Genomic DNA, 19,736 nt, shown 5'->3' on the forward strand with positions numbered 1-19,736 from the left:
GTCACGTGAGCTCTGGGGCATCTGCGACGTCCAGGAGTGGGTCACGATCTGTCCCACGCAGGCTCTCGCCGTCGGCGCTGTCGGCTTCAAGATTGGAGCAAACAACACTTGGCAAAAGCAATCCACGCGGAACCGGGAGATTGCTTCTCACTCGAACCAGGAGGGTCAGAGTGGGGGCTCCTTTTCAGGGGAGCTGGTGCAAATCTGGAGCAACCAGATTCACAGGTCGAATTTCAAAGTTCGTCGGTGCAGGGGCCACTAGCCGGCTGGCAAGTGACCGGACCAACGCGTTGAGCCAAAAGAAGCAGAAGGGCCCCACGCGGCACTCGTCGAGTGTGGAGGGCTGAACTTCGGTGCAAGAGTGGCTCAGGGTTGGGGCTTCTCAAACCCCGGTGCACAGCTTCGAGGGTCACTCGTGGGCTGCGTGGTCAGCGTCTCGTGGTCAATTCAAGATGGCGAGCCCCACGCTTCCGGTCGCCTCCACGGGTCTCAGCTCTGCAGGGACTGTGGATCGGGCTGTTGGAAGGCAGGCAAGCTTGATCTCGTCGATCTCAGTCGCTCGAGTTCCGGTGGGAACTGCGACAAAACAGACGTCGAGTGCTGGATGGTGCCTGTTTGCACAGGGTGGTCACTCCTTGACCACAAGGGAGATTCTTCAGGCTTCCACGTTGAGTAGGATGTCGAAGGGTCCAGAGTTTCGTTTCTTAAGTTTCCTCAGGATAATCTGAAGTGCCTTGGCACTGCTCCCGCTCTTATTCGAATCTGGGGGGCTGGATTACCTGCTAGGTCCCCTCCTATGGGTGGGACCCAGGAAGGGGGTGGTTACACCCCTTTCCTTTGTTCCAGGCCGCCCTGGCACGAGGGCTGGAGTGCCCCAGAACCGGTTTGGCCGGATTCTGCAAGGGGCAGCCTTGTGCGCCCCCAGCAGTGTCTGGTTTCTTTGAACCTCCCTGCTACAATCCACTATCTCCTGTCTGGAGGGTGGTAAAACCCCCTTTACGACAGGAAACCCTTTGTCCAGGCCCCGTTTGGCTGAGCTTCGGTCAGCTGCAGGGGTCCAGACTCTTGTCTGTGGCAGGCATCCATTTTGTGGATCTAAGGTCCTTTTGGAAATTAACCGCATTTAAGTAAAGTAACATGTCTTACCCCTCTAGAGGGGTGGAATGCTATCCCCGTCGCCAGAACTGGCGAGGGGATAGTATTCCAAATCGTATGACACCTTACACAACATGTTTTGATAAAGCCAAACCAAAGTCGCTATATAACCGCGAGGATTATAAGGCATTTAAGAGTATATGGTATGGCGTTATCCTGAAACAGCTTAGGGAGTTGTTCCCGACAGCTGCAGACAGGCTCAGCTCATGCTAGAGCTCCATCTCACATTAAACAACGCACTCTGCCTCCAGGATTGATGAGGCCTTCCATAGGAGTGGCTCACAGGTTTATATGTGTCCAGATATAGGTTTAGATATAGGTATACTATATCTAAGCAAGGGGTGATTACACCACCTTACCCCAGCTGAGTGATCAGCCAGTTGTGTCAATTTAAGAACCAGCCAGGGGTGGCAAAAGATATGCTGCAGCCCCTGGTAGGCCTTGGTGGCTCCTATGCCCTGGGCACCTATAGTGCATTATTCAGGGGCTGACAAGGAGTCCATTTCCAATTGTGGTATGTGCCTATAGCACATGTATTATTAATTTAGTGAGATAACAGCAGGCTGGGGGTCTGATTAGCAGGCCCACAGCCTCAGTAGTCGAAAACCAGTGAAGCAAAAAGCAAAAATTTGGGGTGACCATAGGATAGCAGACCCTACTCTCCTACAGGTAAGTACTCGACTGGTAGAGTTAAGGTTCTGGGCATAGACTCAGGGGTCTCCCAGGGTCGGAAAGGTACAGTTGTTGCACCCTCAGCGGTACAGGGGCAGCCGGGTGCAGAGAGAGTAGGCCCAATGCAATTCTATGGAGGGTAGGGGGCCTTCGGTTGGGGGCTGCAAGCAAGCAGGCCACGCGGCTGTGAGAGCTGAGCTCCTGGACACTTACACAGGGTGTGAGAAGTTGGCCTGGTAGGGGATGTTTCCAATTCTGGAACCACCTACTACCTGACCAAACAAACCCTTATGGTGTCTGGTTGTAAGTCAACCTTATTAGACAAGCTATCCTAGGGGTAGCATGGACTAAGCAGCCTAAAGGCTTAACTTAAGAGGTCGTGTTAAGCGAGCTGTTTTACCACATACAATCCTGTAATACCAAATGAAAGGACACCACACAAGTATATATTATAAAAATATATGTGTTTATTACTAAAAACAATCCCCAGTATTCTTTATGAATAAAGGGGCACAAGCGTTAAATCAAAAGCACTGTTTAAACATACAAAGTTGCACAATTATGGATGAGGGCAGGGGGCCACTCAAACCATATACTAAACAAGTGGTATAAGAGATACCAATCGAACAGTGGTTAGGCCTAGGGCCTAGGGAATCGCTGGGAGCAGTCGGGACAAGCAATGCTGAAGTCGGGAAAAGCCCGCGGGATTCGGGTGCAGTGCAGAAAGTGCACGCATGCATCAATGTTAACCAATGGTGCGTAAAAGTTACAAAGTTAAAGTTTAAGGACACTTCCGCTGAACCTACAGGAACAAAACTTAAGACACAGACCCTAGAGGTGTGTACCAGTGTGGGAACACCGGCGTTGCAATGTTACCTCACCCACAGGAAGCGGGTGCACAGGGTCGAAGTTAAGTCGGGTTTCGTCACGCAGGCTCTTGGTGCTTGGAGCTGAAAGGGCTGCAGGCAGGGTGAAAGAGAAGTGTCCGGTGGAGTCCAAGGGTGGACCCAAGTCGAAAAGTACCTGAAAGCAGAGGGGACAGAGTCTGGGTCACTCAGCAGTGACCAGGGTGGAACCAGGACGGAACCAGGCAATGTCGGGCGCAATCAGGTGGTCGTCGAGGAGCTTCTCTCCGCTGTCACGTGGGCTCTGGGGCATCTGCGACGTCCAGGAGCAGGTCACGATCTGTCCCACGCAGGCTCTCACCGTCGGTGCAGTCGGCTTCAAGTTTGGAGCAAACAAGCCTTGGCAAGAGCAATCCACGCGGGATCGGAAGATTGCTTCTCACTCGGACCAGGAAGGTCAGAGTCGGGGCTCCTTTTCAGGGGAGCTGGTGTGGATCTGGAGCAACCAGATTCACGAGTCTTCTTAGTTAGTTCGTCGGCACAGGGACCACTAGCCAGCTGGCAAGTGACCGGGCCAACGCGTTGAGCCAAATAGAGCCAAAGGGCCCCACGCAGCACTCGTCGAGTGTGGAGGGCTGAACTTCGGCTCAGGAGCAGCTCAGGGTGGGGGCTTCTCAAACCCCGGTGCACAGCTTCGAGGATCACTCGTGGGCTGCACGGTCAGCGTCTCGTGGTCAATTCAAGATGGCGTGCCCCACGCTTCCGGTCGCCTCCACGGGTCTCAGCTTTGCAGGGACTGTGGATCGGGCTGTTAGAAGGCAGGCAGGCTTGATCTCGTCGATCTCAGTCGCTCGAGTTCCGGCGGGAACTGCCACTAAGTAGACGTCGAGGGCTGGATGGTGCCTGCTGCTGCAGGGTGGTCACTCCTTGACCACAAGGGAGATTCTTCGGGCTTCCACGTTGAGATGGAGGGCGAAGGGTCCAGAATTTCGTTTCAAATGTTTCTTCCAGGAAATCTGATGTGCATTGGCACTGCTCCCACTCTTATTCGAATCTGGGGGGCGTGATTACCTGTTAGGTCCCTCCCTATGGGTGGGACCCAGGAAGTGGGTGGATACACCCCCTTCCTTTCATCCAGGCCGCCCTGGCACGAGGGCTGGAGTGCCCCAGAACCGGTTTGGCCGGATTATGCAAGGGGCAGCCTTGTGCGCCCCAGGCAGTGTCTGGTTTCTTTCAAACCTCCCTGCTACAATCCACTATCTCCTGTCTGGAGGGCGGTGACACCCTCCTGTGACAGGAAACCCTTTGTCCAGGACCCCTTTGGCTGAGTTTCGGTCAGCTACAGGGGTCCAGACATTTGTCTGTGGCAGAGGCATCCATCTTGTGGATCTAAGGTCTTTGGAGAAATTAACCGCGTTTCAGTAAAGCAACATGTCTTACCCCTCTAGAGGGGTGGAATGCCATCCCCGTCGCCAGAACTGGCGAGGGGATGGTATTCCAAATCGTATGACACCTTACACGACATGTTTTGATAAAGCCAAACCAAAGTTGCTATTTAACCGCGAGGATTATAAGGCACTTAAGAGTATATGGTATGGCATTATCCTGAAACAGCCTAGGGAGTTGTTCCCGACAGCTGCAGACAGGCTCAGCTCATGCTAGAGCTCCATCTCACATAAAACCACGCACTCAGCCTCCAGGATTGATGAGGCCTTCTATAGGAGTGGCTCACAGGTTTACATGTGTCCAGATATAGGTTTAGATATAGGTATACTATATCTAAGCAAGGGGTGTTTACACCACCTTACCCCAGCTGAGTGATCAGCCAGTTGTGTCAATTTAAGAACCAGCCAGGGGTGGCAAAAGATATGCTGCAGCCCCTGGTAGGCCTTGGTGGCCCCTATGCCCTGTGCACCTATAGTGCATTATACAGGGGCTGACAAGGAGTCCATTTCCAATTGGTATGTGCCTATAGCACATGTGTCAGTAATTTAGTGAGAGAACAGCAGGCTGGGGGTCTGATCAGCAGGCCCACAGCCTCAGTAGTCGAAAACCAGTGAAGCAAAAAGCAAAAATTTGGGGTGACCATAGGATAGCAGACCCTACTCTCCTACACAACCCCCCCCCCCCAACGCAGGGACATTAAACTAACCTTGACCAGATAAGTCTTCATGTTCTAAGTGGAAGTACCGGGAGAGACCATCTGCATTACCATGGTCAGTCCCTGGGCGGTGCTCCACTGTAAAGTCCATCCCCTGTAGGGAAATGGACCACCTGAGCAGTTTGGGATTTTCACCCTTCATCTGATTAAGCCACAAGAGGGGCTTATGGTCTGTTTGCACCAGGAAGTGAGTTCCAAACAAGTAGGACCTCAACTTCTTTAATGCCCAAACCACAGCAAAGGCCTCCCTCTCAATGGCTGACCAACGTTTTTCTCTTGGGGTCAGCCTCCTGCTAATGAAAGCAATAGGCTGGTCTTGACCATCTTGATTAAGTTGTGAGAGCACAGCTCCCACCCCCAACTCAGAAGCATCTGTCTGTACAATGAACTGTTTGGAGTAGTCAGGACTCTTTAGGATAGGTGCAGAGCACATGGCCTTCTTCAGGTCTTCAAATGCCTTCTGACAGCTAACTGTCCACTGAACCTTTTTTGGCATCTTCTTGGATGTCAAGTCATTTAATGGTGTCACTATAGACCCATAGTTCTTCACAAACTTCCTGTAATACCCAGTCAGGCCCAAGAAGGCTCTGACTTGTGTCTGTGTAACTGGAGGAGCCCAGTCCTGTATGGCCTGGATTTTGCTCTCCAGTGGCTGAACCTGGCCTCCACCTACTAGATGGCCCAGGTATACAACCTTACTCTGCCCTATCTGGCACTTAGTGGCCTTGATAGTTAGGCCTGCCTTCTGCAGGGCCTCCAAAACTCTCTTCAGGTGGATCAGGTGATCCTCCCAGGTGGAGCTAAAGACAGCAATATCATCCAGATAAGCTGCACAAAAGTCATCCAACCCAGTAAGGACTTGGTTCACCAACCTTTGGAAAGTGGCAGGTGCATTCTTCAAACCAAAGGGCATTACCACAAACTGATAATGTCCACTAGGGGTAGAGAATGCTGTCTTGGCCTTTGACTCCTCAGCTAGTCTGATTTGCCAGTAGCCAGCTGTCAGATCGAATGTGCTCAGAAACTTGGCAGAAGCCAATCTGTCAATGAGCTCATCTGCTCTTGGAATGGGGTGAGCATCTGTCTTAGTGACAGCATTGAGACCCCTGTAATCCACGCAAAACCTCATTTCTCTCTTTCCATCTTGGGTATGAGGTTTTGGCACCAGGACTACTGGGCTGGCCCATGGGCTCTCTGATGGCTCAATCACTCCAAGCTCCAACATCTTTTGCACCTCAGCCTTGATGCAATCCCTGACATGATCAGGTTGCCTGTAGATCTTATTCTTGACAGGCAGACTGTCACCAGTGTCCACTACATGGGTACACCAGTCAGTCTGGCTGGGTGTGAGTGAAAACAAATGCCTGTGGGCCTGCAAAACTTGTCTGCAGTCCATCTGTTGCTGGTCAGTGAGGCTGCCTGCCAAGGCTACTCCATCAACTGAACCATCATCAGGGTTCTGAGAAAGCAGGTCTGGGAGAGGGTCACTCTCTTCCTCCTGTTCCCCATCTGTGGCCATGAGCAAGCTCATGTCCTCCCTGTCCACAAATGCTTTCAAGCGATTCACATGGATTACCCTGTGAGGGCTCCTGGGTGTTCCAAAGTCTACCAAGTAGGTGACTTCCCCCTTCTTCTCAATAATAGGATAGGGTCCACTCCATTTGTCTTGGAGTGCTGCTGGAGCCACTGGCTCCAGTACCCACACCTTCTGTCCTGGTTGGAACTCTACCAGCACAGCCTTTTGGTCATGCCAAGCTTTCTGTAATTCTTGGCTGGCCTCCAGGTTTTTGGATGCTCTTTCCATGTACTCAGCCATCCTGGAGCGGAGACCAAGTACATAGTCCACTATGTCTAGTTTGGGCTTTTTGAGAGGTAACTCCCATCCTTCCTTCACCAAACACAATGGACCCCTCACAGGGTGGCCAAACAAAAGTTCAAAAGGGCTGTAGCCAACCCCCTTCTGTGGGACCTCTCTGTAAGCAAAGAGCAGGCAGGGTAAAAGAATGTCCCATTTCCGCCTGAGCTTCTCTGGTAATCCTTTTATCATGCCTTTAAGGGTCTTGTTAAATCTCTCCACAAGCCCATTGCACTGTGGATGATATGGGGTGGTAAACTTATAGTTTACTCCACATTCCTTCCACATTGCTTTCAGATAGCTAGACATAAAATTCGTGCCTCTATCTGATAGTACCTCCTTAGGAAAGCCCACTCTTGAGAAAACTGCAATGAGGGCCTTTGCCACCACAGGTGCTGTGGTGGTCCTTAGGGGAATAGCCTCTGGATACCTGGTGGCATGATCCACTACCACCAGTAGGAATCTGTTCCCAGATGCTGTTTGGGGGTCCATTGGACCCACAATATCAATTCCAACTCTCTCAAAGGGGACCCCCACCACAGGTAGTGGTATTAGGGGGGCCTTTGTTGTGCCACCTGACTTACCACTGGCTTGGCAAGTGACACAGGAGCGACAAAACTCCTTGACATCCTCTGACATGTGAGGCCAGTGAAAGTGTGAAACAAGCCTGTCCCACGTCTTGTTCTGGCCTAAGTGTCCTGCAAGGGGAATATCATGGGCCAAGGTAAGGAGGAATCCCCTAAACTGCAGAGGTATAACCAACCTCCTGGTCATGCCAGGCTTGGGGGCTCTAGCCTCTGAGTAAAGGAGTCCATCATCCCAATACACAGTATGGGTACCTTGGGCATCCCCAGCAGCCTCAGCAGCAGCCTGCTGTCTGAGGGGTTCAAGGGAAGGGCAATCTAATTGAGCCTGCCTCAGGTCTGCCCTTGAGGGTCCCCCTGTCCCCAGAAACTCAACCTGGTCAGGTTCAAGCTCCTCAGAGACAGTCTCCTCTTGGACTGCAGAATCAGTTTCCTCTGAAACCTGATCCTAAACCTGGGGCAAGGTGGAAGGCTGGGCCTTTCCTCTCTTGCTCCTTCTCTTGGGTTGTGGCTGGTCTATTGTTTCAAGATCCACCACTGGTTCAGGAAAGCACTTCTTAGCCTGAGCCCTTGTCATGGCAAGGACATGCTCTGAAATCCCTAGCATTTCTGCATGAGTCCTGTACTCCACTTCTGACCATGCTGAGCTTTCAAGGTCATTGCCTAACAGACAGTCTACTGGTAGGTCTGCACTCACCACAACTTTCTTTAGGCCATCAACTCCTCCCCAGGAGAAGTTCACAACTGCCACACTATGGGAAGTAGTGGAGTTGCTTGCATTGGTTACTAGGTAGCTCTCTCCTAGTACAATCTGTCCAGGGTCCACAAAGTCAGGTGTCACCATTGTGACACTGGCACATGTGTCCCTGTATGCTTGAGCCAGTTTCTCATTAATTAAGGGAGTCTGCCTGTATTTGCCCAGGTTAGTGGGGCTTACTGCAGTGGGCAACTCAATGTCCACATCATACAGGAGAACTGCCTGTGTAGGGATTCTGACTAGGCCAGATCCTACTTCAATACCCAGGGTCAACCCAGCTACACCCTTGGACTGTGTTCCACCACTGCTTACTGTACTTGGGGTTGCAGTTGCTTTAGGAGCTGTAGTGGTGGGAACTGGATTTGCCTTGGTGCACTCACTGCCCCAGTGTGAAACTGATTTGCAGGTATTACACCAAGGTGTCTTTGGACCTTTGTTCTTCTTCTTCTTGTTACCATTTTGGGAACCACCCTCCTTACTATTAGTTTGGGGGCCTGAAGACTTCTGGTCTTTTTCTTTATCTTTCTGATTCTGATTACCACCCTTCTGGTCTGTTTTCTTCTGGTCACCACCTTGGTTCTGGGGTTTCTGCTTAATCCTTGTTCTGACCCATTTGTCTGCCTTCTTTCCCAATTCTTGGGGAGAGGTCAGATCAGAGTCAATAAGGTATTGATGCAACAGCTGGTTTGTACAGTTATTAAGGATCTGTTCTCTCATCATAAGATTGTACAATCCTGTATAGTCTGAAACTTTACTTCCCTGCAACCAACCCTCCAAAGCCTTAGTGGCACACTCAACGAAATCAGTCCAGTCTTGAGTCTGTGCTTTTTGGGTGTCTCTGAACAACAACCTGTATTGCTCAGTGGTTAGGCCATACCCTTCAATAAGAGCACTCTTCAAAACAGAGTAGTTTTTGGCATCCTCAGGTCTAACTGTGAGGAGCCTGTCCCTCCCTTTCTCAGAAAAGGAGTACCACAAAATTGCAGCCCACTGATCCTCAGGAACCTGCTGTACCATGCAGGCTCTCTCAAGAGCAGTCATCCATTTGTGGATGTCATCCCCTTCTTTAAAGGGGGGCACAATTTTGGTCAGGTTTCTATTGTCATAGGCCCTGTCTTTTTCTCTTGGAAAATTGCTGCCACCAGTGACATCTAAGCCACTTAATTTCTGCTCTCTTGCCAAGGCAAGTTTAGCTTGAGCTAAGGTAAGTCTAGCTTGACTCAGGGCTACCTCCTCTCTCTCTATCTGGAGTTTGACAGCCCTCATTCTAGCCCTATGCTCAGCTTTTTGAGAAGCAGTCATGCCTCTCTCTGATTCTCTGGAGGCACTAGAAATATGAGAGTCCCCTGAGGGAGATCTCACTCTTCTGTTGCCTGGGAGAATCCCATGGTGGGTTCTGGGGAGGTGCTGGCCCTCTCCATTCCCCAGTAGGTCCAAGTTGGCCTGGCTAAGCCTGGCAACTGGAACCTGGCTACCCTGATCCTGGACTTCTAAGTCCTCAACGTCTGAGTCCTCATCTAAGTCATCATCATCATCCTCCTCCTGAGGGGGATCAGTTACAGGGGGGTTCCCTCCATTTCCTGTTTCTAGGGAAGCTTCCTTCGCCTTCTCTAAGTCATCCTGTTCTAGGATTTCTACCAGGATTTGGCAGGTGGGGCTTCTGCCCCTTTTTAACCCTCTTGCTTTGCACAAGGCAATCAAGTCTCTACGGGTTAACTTGTCATATCCAAAAGTTGCCTGGGTAAGGTCAACTGTCACAGGATTAGACCCTGAGGCTTTTCCTGTGTCAGACATGGTTACTAGTGAGGTGTAAGTGGTGCACTTACCTACACTAAGTGTTTTCCTACTGTACCTTGCTAGTGAGTTGTAGTCAGGGTGTGCTAATCCCTTTAATCTACAACTACTAAGTTCAGTAGAACTTAATATGCTAAGCTTTTGATTTATATGTACCTAGAGGTACTTGATGTGATCTTTCAATTTGATACAAAGATTGCAATGGTAAAACAACAGCAAGCTCAAATCCGCACCGCTGCTCACCAATGTGAGAAGTTGGCCTGGTAGGGGATGTTTCCAATTCTGGAACCACCTACTACCTGACCAAACAAACCCTTATGGTGTCTGGTTGTAAGTCAACCTTATTAGACAAGCTATCCTAGGGGTAGCATGGACTAAGCAGCCTAAAGGCTTAACTTAAGAGGTCGTGTTAAGCGAGCTGTTTTACCACATACAATCCTGTAATACCAAATGAAAGGACACCACACAAGTATATATTATAAAAATATATGTGTTTATTACTAAAAACAATCCCCAGTATTCTTTATGAATAAAGGGGCACAAGCGTTAAATCAAAAGCACTGTTTAAACATACAAAGTTGCACAATTATGGATGAGGGCAGGGGGCCACTCAAACCATATACTAAACAAGTGGTATAAGAGATGCCACTCGAGCAGTGGTTAGGCCTAGGGCCTAGGGAATCGCTGGGAGCAGTCAGGACAAGCAATGCTGAAGTCGGGAATGGCCCTCGGGATTCAGGAGATGTGCGGAAAGCGCAAGCACGCACCAATGTTAACCAATGGTGCGTAAAAGTTGTAAAGTTAAAGTTAAAGGACACTTCGGCTGAACCTAGAGGAACAAAACTTAACACACAGACCCTAGAGGTGTGCACCAGTGTGGGAACACCGGCGGAGCAAAGTTACCTCACCCACAGGAAGTGGGTGCACAGGGTCGAAGTGGCGTCGGGTTCTGACTCGCAGGCTCTTGGTGCTTGAAGCTGAAAGGGCTGCAGGCGGGTTAAAGATGAAGTGTCCGGTGGAGTCCAAGGGTGGACTCAAGTTGTAGAGTACCTGAAAGCAGAGGGGACAGAGTCTGGGTCACTCAGCAGTGACCAGGGTGGAACCAGGACGGAACCAGGCAATGTCGGGCGCAATCAGGTGGTCGTCGAGGAGCTTCTCTCCGCTGTCACGTGGGCTCTGGGGCATCTGCGACGTCCAGGAGCAGGTCACGATCTGTCCCACGCAGGCTCTCACCGTCGGTGCAGTCGGCTTCAAGTTTGGAGCAAACAAGCCTTGGCAAGAGCAATCCACGCGGGATCGGAAGATTGCTTCTCACTCGGACCAGGAAGGTCAGAGTCGGGGCTCCTTTTCAGGGGAGCTGGTGTGGATCTGGAGCAACCAGATTCACGAGTCTTCTTAGTTAGTTCGTCGGCACAGGGACCACTAGCCAGCTGGCAAGTGACCGGGCCAACGCGTTGAGCCAAATAGAGCCAAAGGGCCCCACGCAGCACTCGTCGAGTGTGGAGGGCTGAACTTCGGCTCAGGAGCAGCTCAGGGTGGGGGCTTCTCAAACCCCGGTGCACAGCTTCGAGGATCACTCGTGGGCTGCACGGTCAGCGTCTCGTGGTCAATTCAAGATGGCGTGCCCCACGCTTCCGGTCGCCTCCACGGGTCTCAGCTTTGCAGGGACTGTGGATCGGGCTGTTAGAAGGCAGGCAGGCTTGATCTCGTCGATCTCAGTCGCTCGAGTTCCGGCGGGAACTGCCACTAAGTAGACGTCGAGGGCTGGATGGTGCCTGCTGCTGCAGGGTGGTCACTCCTTGACCACAAGGGAGATTCTTCGGGCTTCCACGTTGAGATGGAGGGCGAAGGGTCCAGAATTTCGTTTCAAATGTTTCTTCCAGGAAATCTGATGTGCATTGGCACTGCTCCCACTCTTATTCGAATCTGGGGGGCGTGATTACCTGTTAGGTCCCTCCCTATGGGTGGGACCCAGGAAGTGGGTGGATACACCCCCTTCCTTTCATCCAGGCCACCCTGGCACGAGGGCTGGAGTGCCCCAGAACCGGTTTGGCCGGATTATGCAAGGGGCAGCCTTGTGCGCCCCAGGCAGTGTCTGGTTTCTTTCAAACCTCCCTGCTACAATCCACTATCTCCTGTCTGGAGGGCGGTGACACCCTCCTGTGACAGGAAACCCTTTGTCCAGGACCCCTTTGGCTGAGTTTCGGTCAGCTACAGGGGTCCAGACATTTGTCTGTGGCAGAGGCATCCATCTTGTGGATCTAAGGTCTTTGGAGAAATTAACCGCGTTTCAGTAAAGCAACATGTCTTACCCCTCTAGAGGGGTGGAATGCCATCCCCGTCGCCAGAACTGGCGAGGGGATGGTATTCCAAATCGTATGACACCTTACACGACATGTTTTGATAAAGCCAAACCAAAGTTGCTATTTAACCGCGAGGATTATAAGGCACTTAAGAGTATATGGTATGGCATTATCCTGAAACAGCCTAGGGAGTTGTTCCCGACAGCTGCAGACAGGCTCAGCTCATGCTAGAGCTCCATCTCACATAAAACCACGCACTCAGCCTCCAGGATTGATGAGGCCTTCTATAGGAGTGGCTCACAGGTTTACATGTGTCCAGATATAGGTTTAGATATAGGTATACTATATCTAAGCAAGGGGTGTTTACACCACCTTACCCCAGCTGAGTGATCAGCCAGTTGTGTCAATTTAAGAACCAGCCAGGGGTGGCAAAAGATATGCTGCAGCCCCTGGTAGGCCTTGGTGGCCCCTATGCCCTGTGCACCTATAGTGCATTATACAGGGGCTGACAAGGAGTCCATTTCCAATTGGTATGTGCCTATAGCACATGTGTCAGTAATTTAGTGAGAGAACAGCAGGCTGGGGGTCTGATCAGCAGGCCCACAGCCTCAGTAGTCGAAAACCAGTGAAGCAAAAAGCAAAAATTTGGGGTGACCATAGGATAGCAGACCCTACTCTCCTACACAGGGCAAGTGGGGAAGTAAAGTAGAGTAGTTGCTGCACTTCCAGCGGCACTCGGGCGGCTGGGTGCAGGGTGCTTTTGAGCCGTCGGGCGCTAAATGTTAATCAATGGGAAAGTTAAAAAGTGAACAAAGGCTGCAGACTCGGGGACGGAGATTCTTCAAGTGCGACCACCACTTCAAGAGGTAAGTTGGGATCTTGGAGAAGAGGTAGGTACCCCAAAGGAAGGCCCAAGGGGCCGCAGGGCACCGGGTGCTGGGGTGTCTTTTGGTGTCAGGAAATCTTACCCTCAGCCGGTCGTGGTTGGAGGGGTCCCTGGTTCTGAGGCTGCAGGCGTCGTCTGGTACGTTGAGGAGGGTCTTTGGGCACTGGACTCCGGGTCACAGTCGCCGGAGGGATGTCATCGTGGTCTTGGTTCACTCCGGCACAGGCCAGGCTCGACGGGTGCAGAGTGGGCTGGATTCGCGGTTCCTGGCTGGCAGCAGGGGTATTGCTGTTTCAGCAGAGCCACTGCTCGTGGGAGTCCCAGTCTTTTGGAAGGTTCAAGGCAGGCAGGTCCTCCGGGGTTTTCGAGGTTGCTGTCCGCAGGAGTCGCCGGAGTTTCGCAGGAGCAGGTTCAAGGATCAACAGGCCTGTACGGTTCTGGGGCCAAGTCAGTGGGTTTCATCCTCTTGTTAGCAGCTGCACAGCAGGTCTTCTTGTTTCTTGTTTCAATCAGGATCTAAGGAAGGAAGGTTCAGGGTGCCCCTAAATACTAAATTTAGGGGTGTTACAGGTAGGGCAAGGGCAGGGACCAAATGGGTCCCTGTCCTGGAGTGAGTACACCCCCTAGCCTGCTCCTCTCCAGTGGGAGGGGGGCAGGAGCCTATCTCTGATTGGGCAGGGCTCCCCATCCTCAAGATGGCCGGAGCCCGGAGTTGTGCTTCACCATGCCTCTCCCACCTGAGGGGTGGAGTTGGCATGGGCTGGCACACCCCCTTTCCTCACTTAGGGTTTCCCGCAGTTCTTCCAGCCAGACTGGGGGTCAGAACCGGTGGGGGCCAGTTGCTGAGTACAGCAAGTGGCCTGGAGAAGCTCACAAAGGCGGAATGCCTTTGAAGCCTCCCCTGCCCATCCTGGGGGAGGAAGCTTGGCACCTCGTCCCAGGATGTACATTGTTTCAGGCCCCTGAGAGCGGCAGGCTCTCGACCCAGGGGTCCAGAAACATGTCTGCTGGGTGGCAGACTCGGTAGCCATGCAGTCAGGACACTGGGAGTTGGTTAGGTTTCAGGGGGCATCTCTAAGTTGCCCTCTGTCGTGCATTTTACATTAAATCCCACACTGGCATCAGTGCAGGTTTAATGTTCTGAGAAGTTTGATATCGAACTTCTCAGTCTTCAGTGTAGCCATTATGGTGCGTTGGAGTTCGTGATGACAACTTCCCAGCACCATATACTCTTAATGGCAGCACTGCACTTACAGTGCCCAGGAATGGCCTTGGGTACTGTAGGGGCACAGGGCTCATGCACCTGCGCCCACACCACTGGCATAGGGCACCCAGCTAGAGGGGTAACTGATGGATGCCAGGGCAGTGGGCTTGTGGGCATGGCACACAGGGATGTGTGCCATGCCGTCTCTTTGTTTAGTTCTGCACCTAGATACTCAGCCTGCAAAGGCAGTTTGTGTGTGTCAGGGTACAGGGCCCCTAAGGGTGGCAAAATAAGTGCTGCAGCCCTTAGGGGTCTTCTCTGGTCACAATGGCCTGTGTACCTAGGGTACAATTTACCATGGGCTGACAGGTCGCCAGAGATGCCAATTGGGTTTTAGTTTCAACACAGTTTTAGGGAAGGAACACAGGCCCTGGGCACCTGATTGGCAGGAGCCCAGAGCACACTCAGTCAAAGCACATCAGCAATTCAGCAAAAAGTGGGGGCATACCATGCAAGAAAGATGGCACTTTCTCACAGCCCCCACTTAAACCACTCTCTTATCGACTCTGCAAGAATTAATGGCAGAGTGTGACCTGTTGTGCCTTTAATCCAATGCCTGCAGGTGAAGCAGCTGTATGTACAGAGCTGGAATCAGAAAAGAACACCCCGGGTATCCCTAACGGGGGTGTCAAAGTGTGGCAGGGGAAATGGGGTGGAGTCAAGAGGCGGAGAGTCATGAAAAGCAGAGTTTGACAGCCAACTTGTGCATCTATTTTTTATGAACTCAGCCACAAGGACACCGATCACAAAAAGGCAGCTTTTCAAACATCTCCTGGGGTTGAGGCACCTGCTGCAGAAATGTGTGCCCCCTCCACAACCAATCCTTAGATACTTTGCAAATTACTCCCAGAGACCAGGGGTGAAGGGCACCAATAGTTAGGAGAATAACCAGACACACTCCTGTCAAGCTTCCCAGGTCCAAGCAATGTGCTGCTCCAGGCCAGGTGTTTTCTATGAATTCTGGGACCTGTCAGCTAATTTATTACAATATAATACAGGACTACAAGTCCCAGAATTCAAAGGAAAAAACCTGAACAGCTGAAGCTCATCATACATGAACCTGGGAAACTTGGCAAATATGTGCGGGGGGCAGAGACTGGACCTCACAGGAGAAAGGCAAGCCCCGTGTTACACTGATCCCCACACACAGCCCTCACCCTGTGTTACACTGATCCCCACTCACAGCCCTCACCCTTTGTTACACTGATCCCCACACACACCCCTCACCTGTGTTACACTGATCCCCACACACAGCCCTCACCCCGTGTTACACTGATCCCCACACACAGCCCTCCCCCTGTGTTACACTGATCCCCACACACAGCCCTCACCCCGTGTTACACTGATGCCCACACACAGCCCTCACCCCGTGTTACACTGATCCCCACACAGACCGCACCTCGTGTTACACTGATCCCCACACACAGCCCTCACCCCGTGTTACACTGATCCCCACACACAGCCCTCACCCCGTGTTACACTGATCCCCACACACAGCCCTCACCCCGTGTTACACTGATCCCCACACACAGCCCTCCCCCCGTGTTACACTGATCCCCACACACAGCCCTCACCCCGTGTTACACTGATGCCCACACACAGCCCTCACCCCGTGTTACACTGATCCCCACACACAGCTCTCACCCCTTGTTACACTGATCCTCACACACAGCCCTCACCTTGTGTTACACTGATACCCTCACACAACCCTCACCCCGTGTTACACTGATCCTCACACACAGCCCTCACCCTGTGTTACACTGATCCCCACACACAGCCCTCACCCTGTGTTACACTGATCCCCACACACAGCCCTCACCCTGTGTTACACTGATCTCCACACACAGCCCTCACCCCGTTTTACACTGATCCCCACAAAGAGCCCTCACCCCGTGTTACACTGATCCCCACACACAGCCCTCACCCAGTGTTACACTGATACCCTCACACAACCCTCACCCCATGTTACACTGATCCCCACACACAGCCCTCATCCTGTGTTACACTGATCCCCACACACAGCCCTCACCCCGTGTTACACTGATCCCCACACACAGCCTCACCCCGTGTTACACTGATCCCCACACACAGCCCTCACCCCGTGTTACACTGATCCCCACACACAGCCCTCACCCTGTGTTACACTGATCCCCACACACAGCCCTCACCCCGTGTTACACTGATCCCCACACACAGCCCTCACCCCGTGTTACACTGACCCGCACACACAGCCTTCACCCTGTGTTACACTGAGCCCCACACACAGCCCTCACCCCGTGTTACACTGATCCCCACACACAGCCCGTGCCCCGTGTTACACTGATCCCCACACACAGCCCTCACCCTGTGTTACACTGATCCCCAAACACAGCCCCTCACCCCGTGTTACACTGATCCCCACACACAGCCCTCACCCGGTGGTACACTGATCCCCACACACAGCCCTCACCCTGTGTTACACTGATCCACGCACACAGCCCTCACTCCGTGTTACACTGATCCCCACACACAGCCCTCACCCGGTGGTACACTGATCCCCACACACAGCCCTCACCCTGTGTTACACTGATCCCCACGCACAGCCCTCATCCTGTGTTACACTGATCCCCACACACAGCCCTCACCCCGTGTTACACTGATCCCCACACACAGCCCTCACCCTGTGTTACACTGATCCCCACACTCAGCCCTCACCCTGTGTTACACTGATCCCCGCACACAGCCCTCACCCTGTGTTACACTGAACCCCACACTCAGCCCTCACCCTGTGTTACACTCATCCCCACACACAGCCCTCACCCTGTGTTACACTGATCTCCACACACAGCCCTCACCCGGTGTTACACTGATCCCCACACACAGCCCACCCCCCGTGTTACACTGAACCCCACACACAGCCCTCACCCTGTGTTACACTGATCCCCACACACAGCCCTCACCCTGTGTTACACTGATCCTCACACACAGCCCTCAACCCGTGTTACAATGATCCCCACACACAGCCCTACCCCGTGTTACACTGATCTCCACACACAGCCCTCACCCCTTGTTACACTGATCCCCACACACAGCCCTCACCCTGTGTTACACTGATCCCCACACACAGCCCTCACCCGGTGTTACACTGATCCCCACACACAGCCCTCACCCTGTGTTACACTGATCCCCACACACAGCCCTCACCCTGTGGTACACTGATCCCCACACACAGCCCTCACCCTGTGTTACACTGATCCCCACACACAGCCCTCACCCTGTGTTACATTGATCCCCACACACAGCCCTCACCCTGTGTTACACTGATCCTCACACACAGCCCTCACCCCGTGTTACACTGATCCCCACACACAGCCCTCACCATGTTACACTGATCCCCACGCACTGCCCTCACCCCGTGTTACACTGATCCCCACACACAGCCCTCACCCCGTGTTACACTGATCCCCACACACAGCCCTCACCCTGTGTTACACTGATCCCCACACACAGCCCTCACCCCGTGTTACACTGATCCCCACACACAGCCCTCACCCTGTGTTACACTGATCCTCACACACAGCCCTCAACCCGTGTTACAATGATCCCCACACACAGCCCTACCCCGTGTTACACTGATCTCCACACACAGCCCTCACCCCTTGTTACACTGATCCCCACACACAGCCCTCACCCTGTGTTACACTGATCCCCACACACAGCCCTCACCCGGTGTTACACTGATCCCCACACACAGCCCTCACCCTGTGTTACACTGATCCCCACACACAGCCCTCACCCTGTGGTACACTGATCCCCACACACAGCCCTCACCCTGTGTTACACTGATCCCTACACACAGCCCTCACCCCGTGTTACACTGATCCCCACACACAGCCCTCACCCTGTGTTACATTGATCCCCACACACAGCCCTCACCCTGTGTTACACTGATCCCCACACACAGCCCTCACCCCGTGTTACACTGATCCCCACACACAGCCCTCACCCTGTGTTACATTGATCCCCACACACAGCCCTCACCCTGTGTTACACTGATCCCCACACACAGCCCTCACCCTGTGTTACATTGATCCCCACACACAGCCCTCACCCTGTGTTACACTGATCCCCACACACAGCCCTCACCCCGTGTTACACTGATCCCCACACACAGCCCTCACCATGTTACACTGATCCCCACGCACTGCCCTCACCCCGTGTTACACTGATCCCCACACACAGCCCTCACCCCGTGTTACACTGAATTACTCTTTATTGTATGATTACTTAAAATGTTATACAAAAGAGATAGGACGTAAGAACAAGAAATCTAAAATCTAAAAGTTTGCATAAGGTATGGCATAAAATGATGCCCACACACATCCCTCACACACCCCAGTGGAGCCCCCCCTCCCTATCCCCCTCACCACCCCCACCCACGATGTGCTTCCCCTCCCCAGGTCACTCACCTGCCCGGGCCGGCTGCAGCCAGAGCCCCCCCAGGAGCAGGAGGAGGGGGGCACCCCAGGTCATGATGAGAGGGCAGCAGTGATGTCACCGAGGGGGCAATAACCACAGCCTTGAGTGAGTCCGAGCTCCGGTGAGAACTTCACACGATCTGAGCTCAGCCCCCCAGGGCTCGGAGGGAGAGCGGAACCCACCAATCAGAAGGCAGAACAGCTGCGCGTCATCACTCTCCAGGTAGAGCCTCGCTGCGAGGAGCTAGAAGGAGCATGGAAAAGTGAAAGTGAAAGTAGAGAGAGAAGTTTCGTTTTCTTCCTTCTTTTGAGTCCCCGCCTGATCTTTTTTATAGTGCTTAGAAGCCCCCTTGCCTGTCCTGGCTGCAGACCACAGTGACGAGTCTGCACAGGGGGGTCACCCTCAACTCCTTTTGTTATTTGCGGCGCTGCCTTCTTCTGATGCTGTGGTGAGCGCTGCTTGTGTTTAGACTCTAAAGTGCCTAGAAACCCTCGATGTTATTGGCTGGGAGAGGATGTTTCGTTATGGCCAGAGCTGCCGACTTTAACTGAGGAACCGGATTCGAGTCCCAGCGCCGGCTCCGCACCCTGTGACTCTGGGCGATCACTTCACCCCCCCCCCCCCCCCCCCCCTGTCCATGATATGACTGTGACCTGTTGTAATGGGACTGCTGCCCGTGTAAAGCGCCTCCTGCGGTTCTTAGCGGGGTGTATACGACCAAACAGAAGGCAGAACAGCAGCGCGTCATCACTCGCCAGGTAGAGCCTCGCTGCGAGGAGCTAGATGGAGCAAGTGAAAGTGAAGTCCGAGGTTTCGTTTCCTTCCTTTCTTTTGAGTCCCCCTCTGATCTTTATTATAGTGCTCAGAAGCCCACTCTGCCTTTCCTGACTGCAGAGTCTGGAACCAGGTTCGAGTCCCAGCGTTGGCTCCGCACCCTGTGATTCTGGGCAGATCACTTCATCCCCCCCCGTGTCCCTTAATAAGAATGTGACTGCTTGTAAT

The 19,736-nt window shown here is 52.7% G+C and overlaps 1 protein-coding gene across 1 annotated transcript in view; it reads right to left on the bottom strand.

Annotated features, from left to right (window-relative positions):
* LOC144754047 (saoe class I histocompatibility antigen, A alpha chain-like) overlaps positions 1-18,891 on the bottom strand; it is a 158,630-nt gene extending 139,739 nt beyond the window's left edge. The window contains exon 1 of the mRNA XM_078641560.1: positions 18,725-18,891. Coding sequence (XP_078497686.1) covers positions 18,725-18,788 — 64 coding nt within the window. The 5' untranslated portion in view covers positions 18,789-18,891. The remainder of the gene's footprint in view (positions 1-18,724) is intronic.
* Between the last annotated feature and the right edge of the window lie 845 nt (positions 18,892-19,736).

This window comes from Lissotriton helveticus, chromosome 5_1, assembly GCF_964261635.1.
Source record: "Lissotriton helveticus chromosome 5_1, aLisHel1.1, whole genome shotgun sequence".
NCBI classification, from domain to species: Eukaryota; Metazoa; Chordata; class Amphibia; order Caudata; family Salamandridae; genus Lissotriton; species Lissotriton helveticus.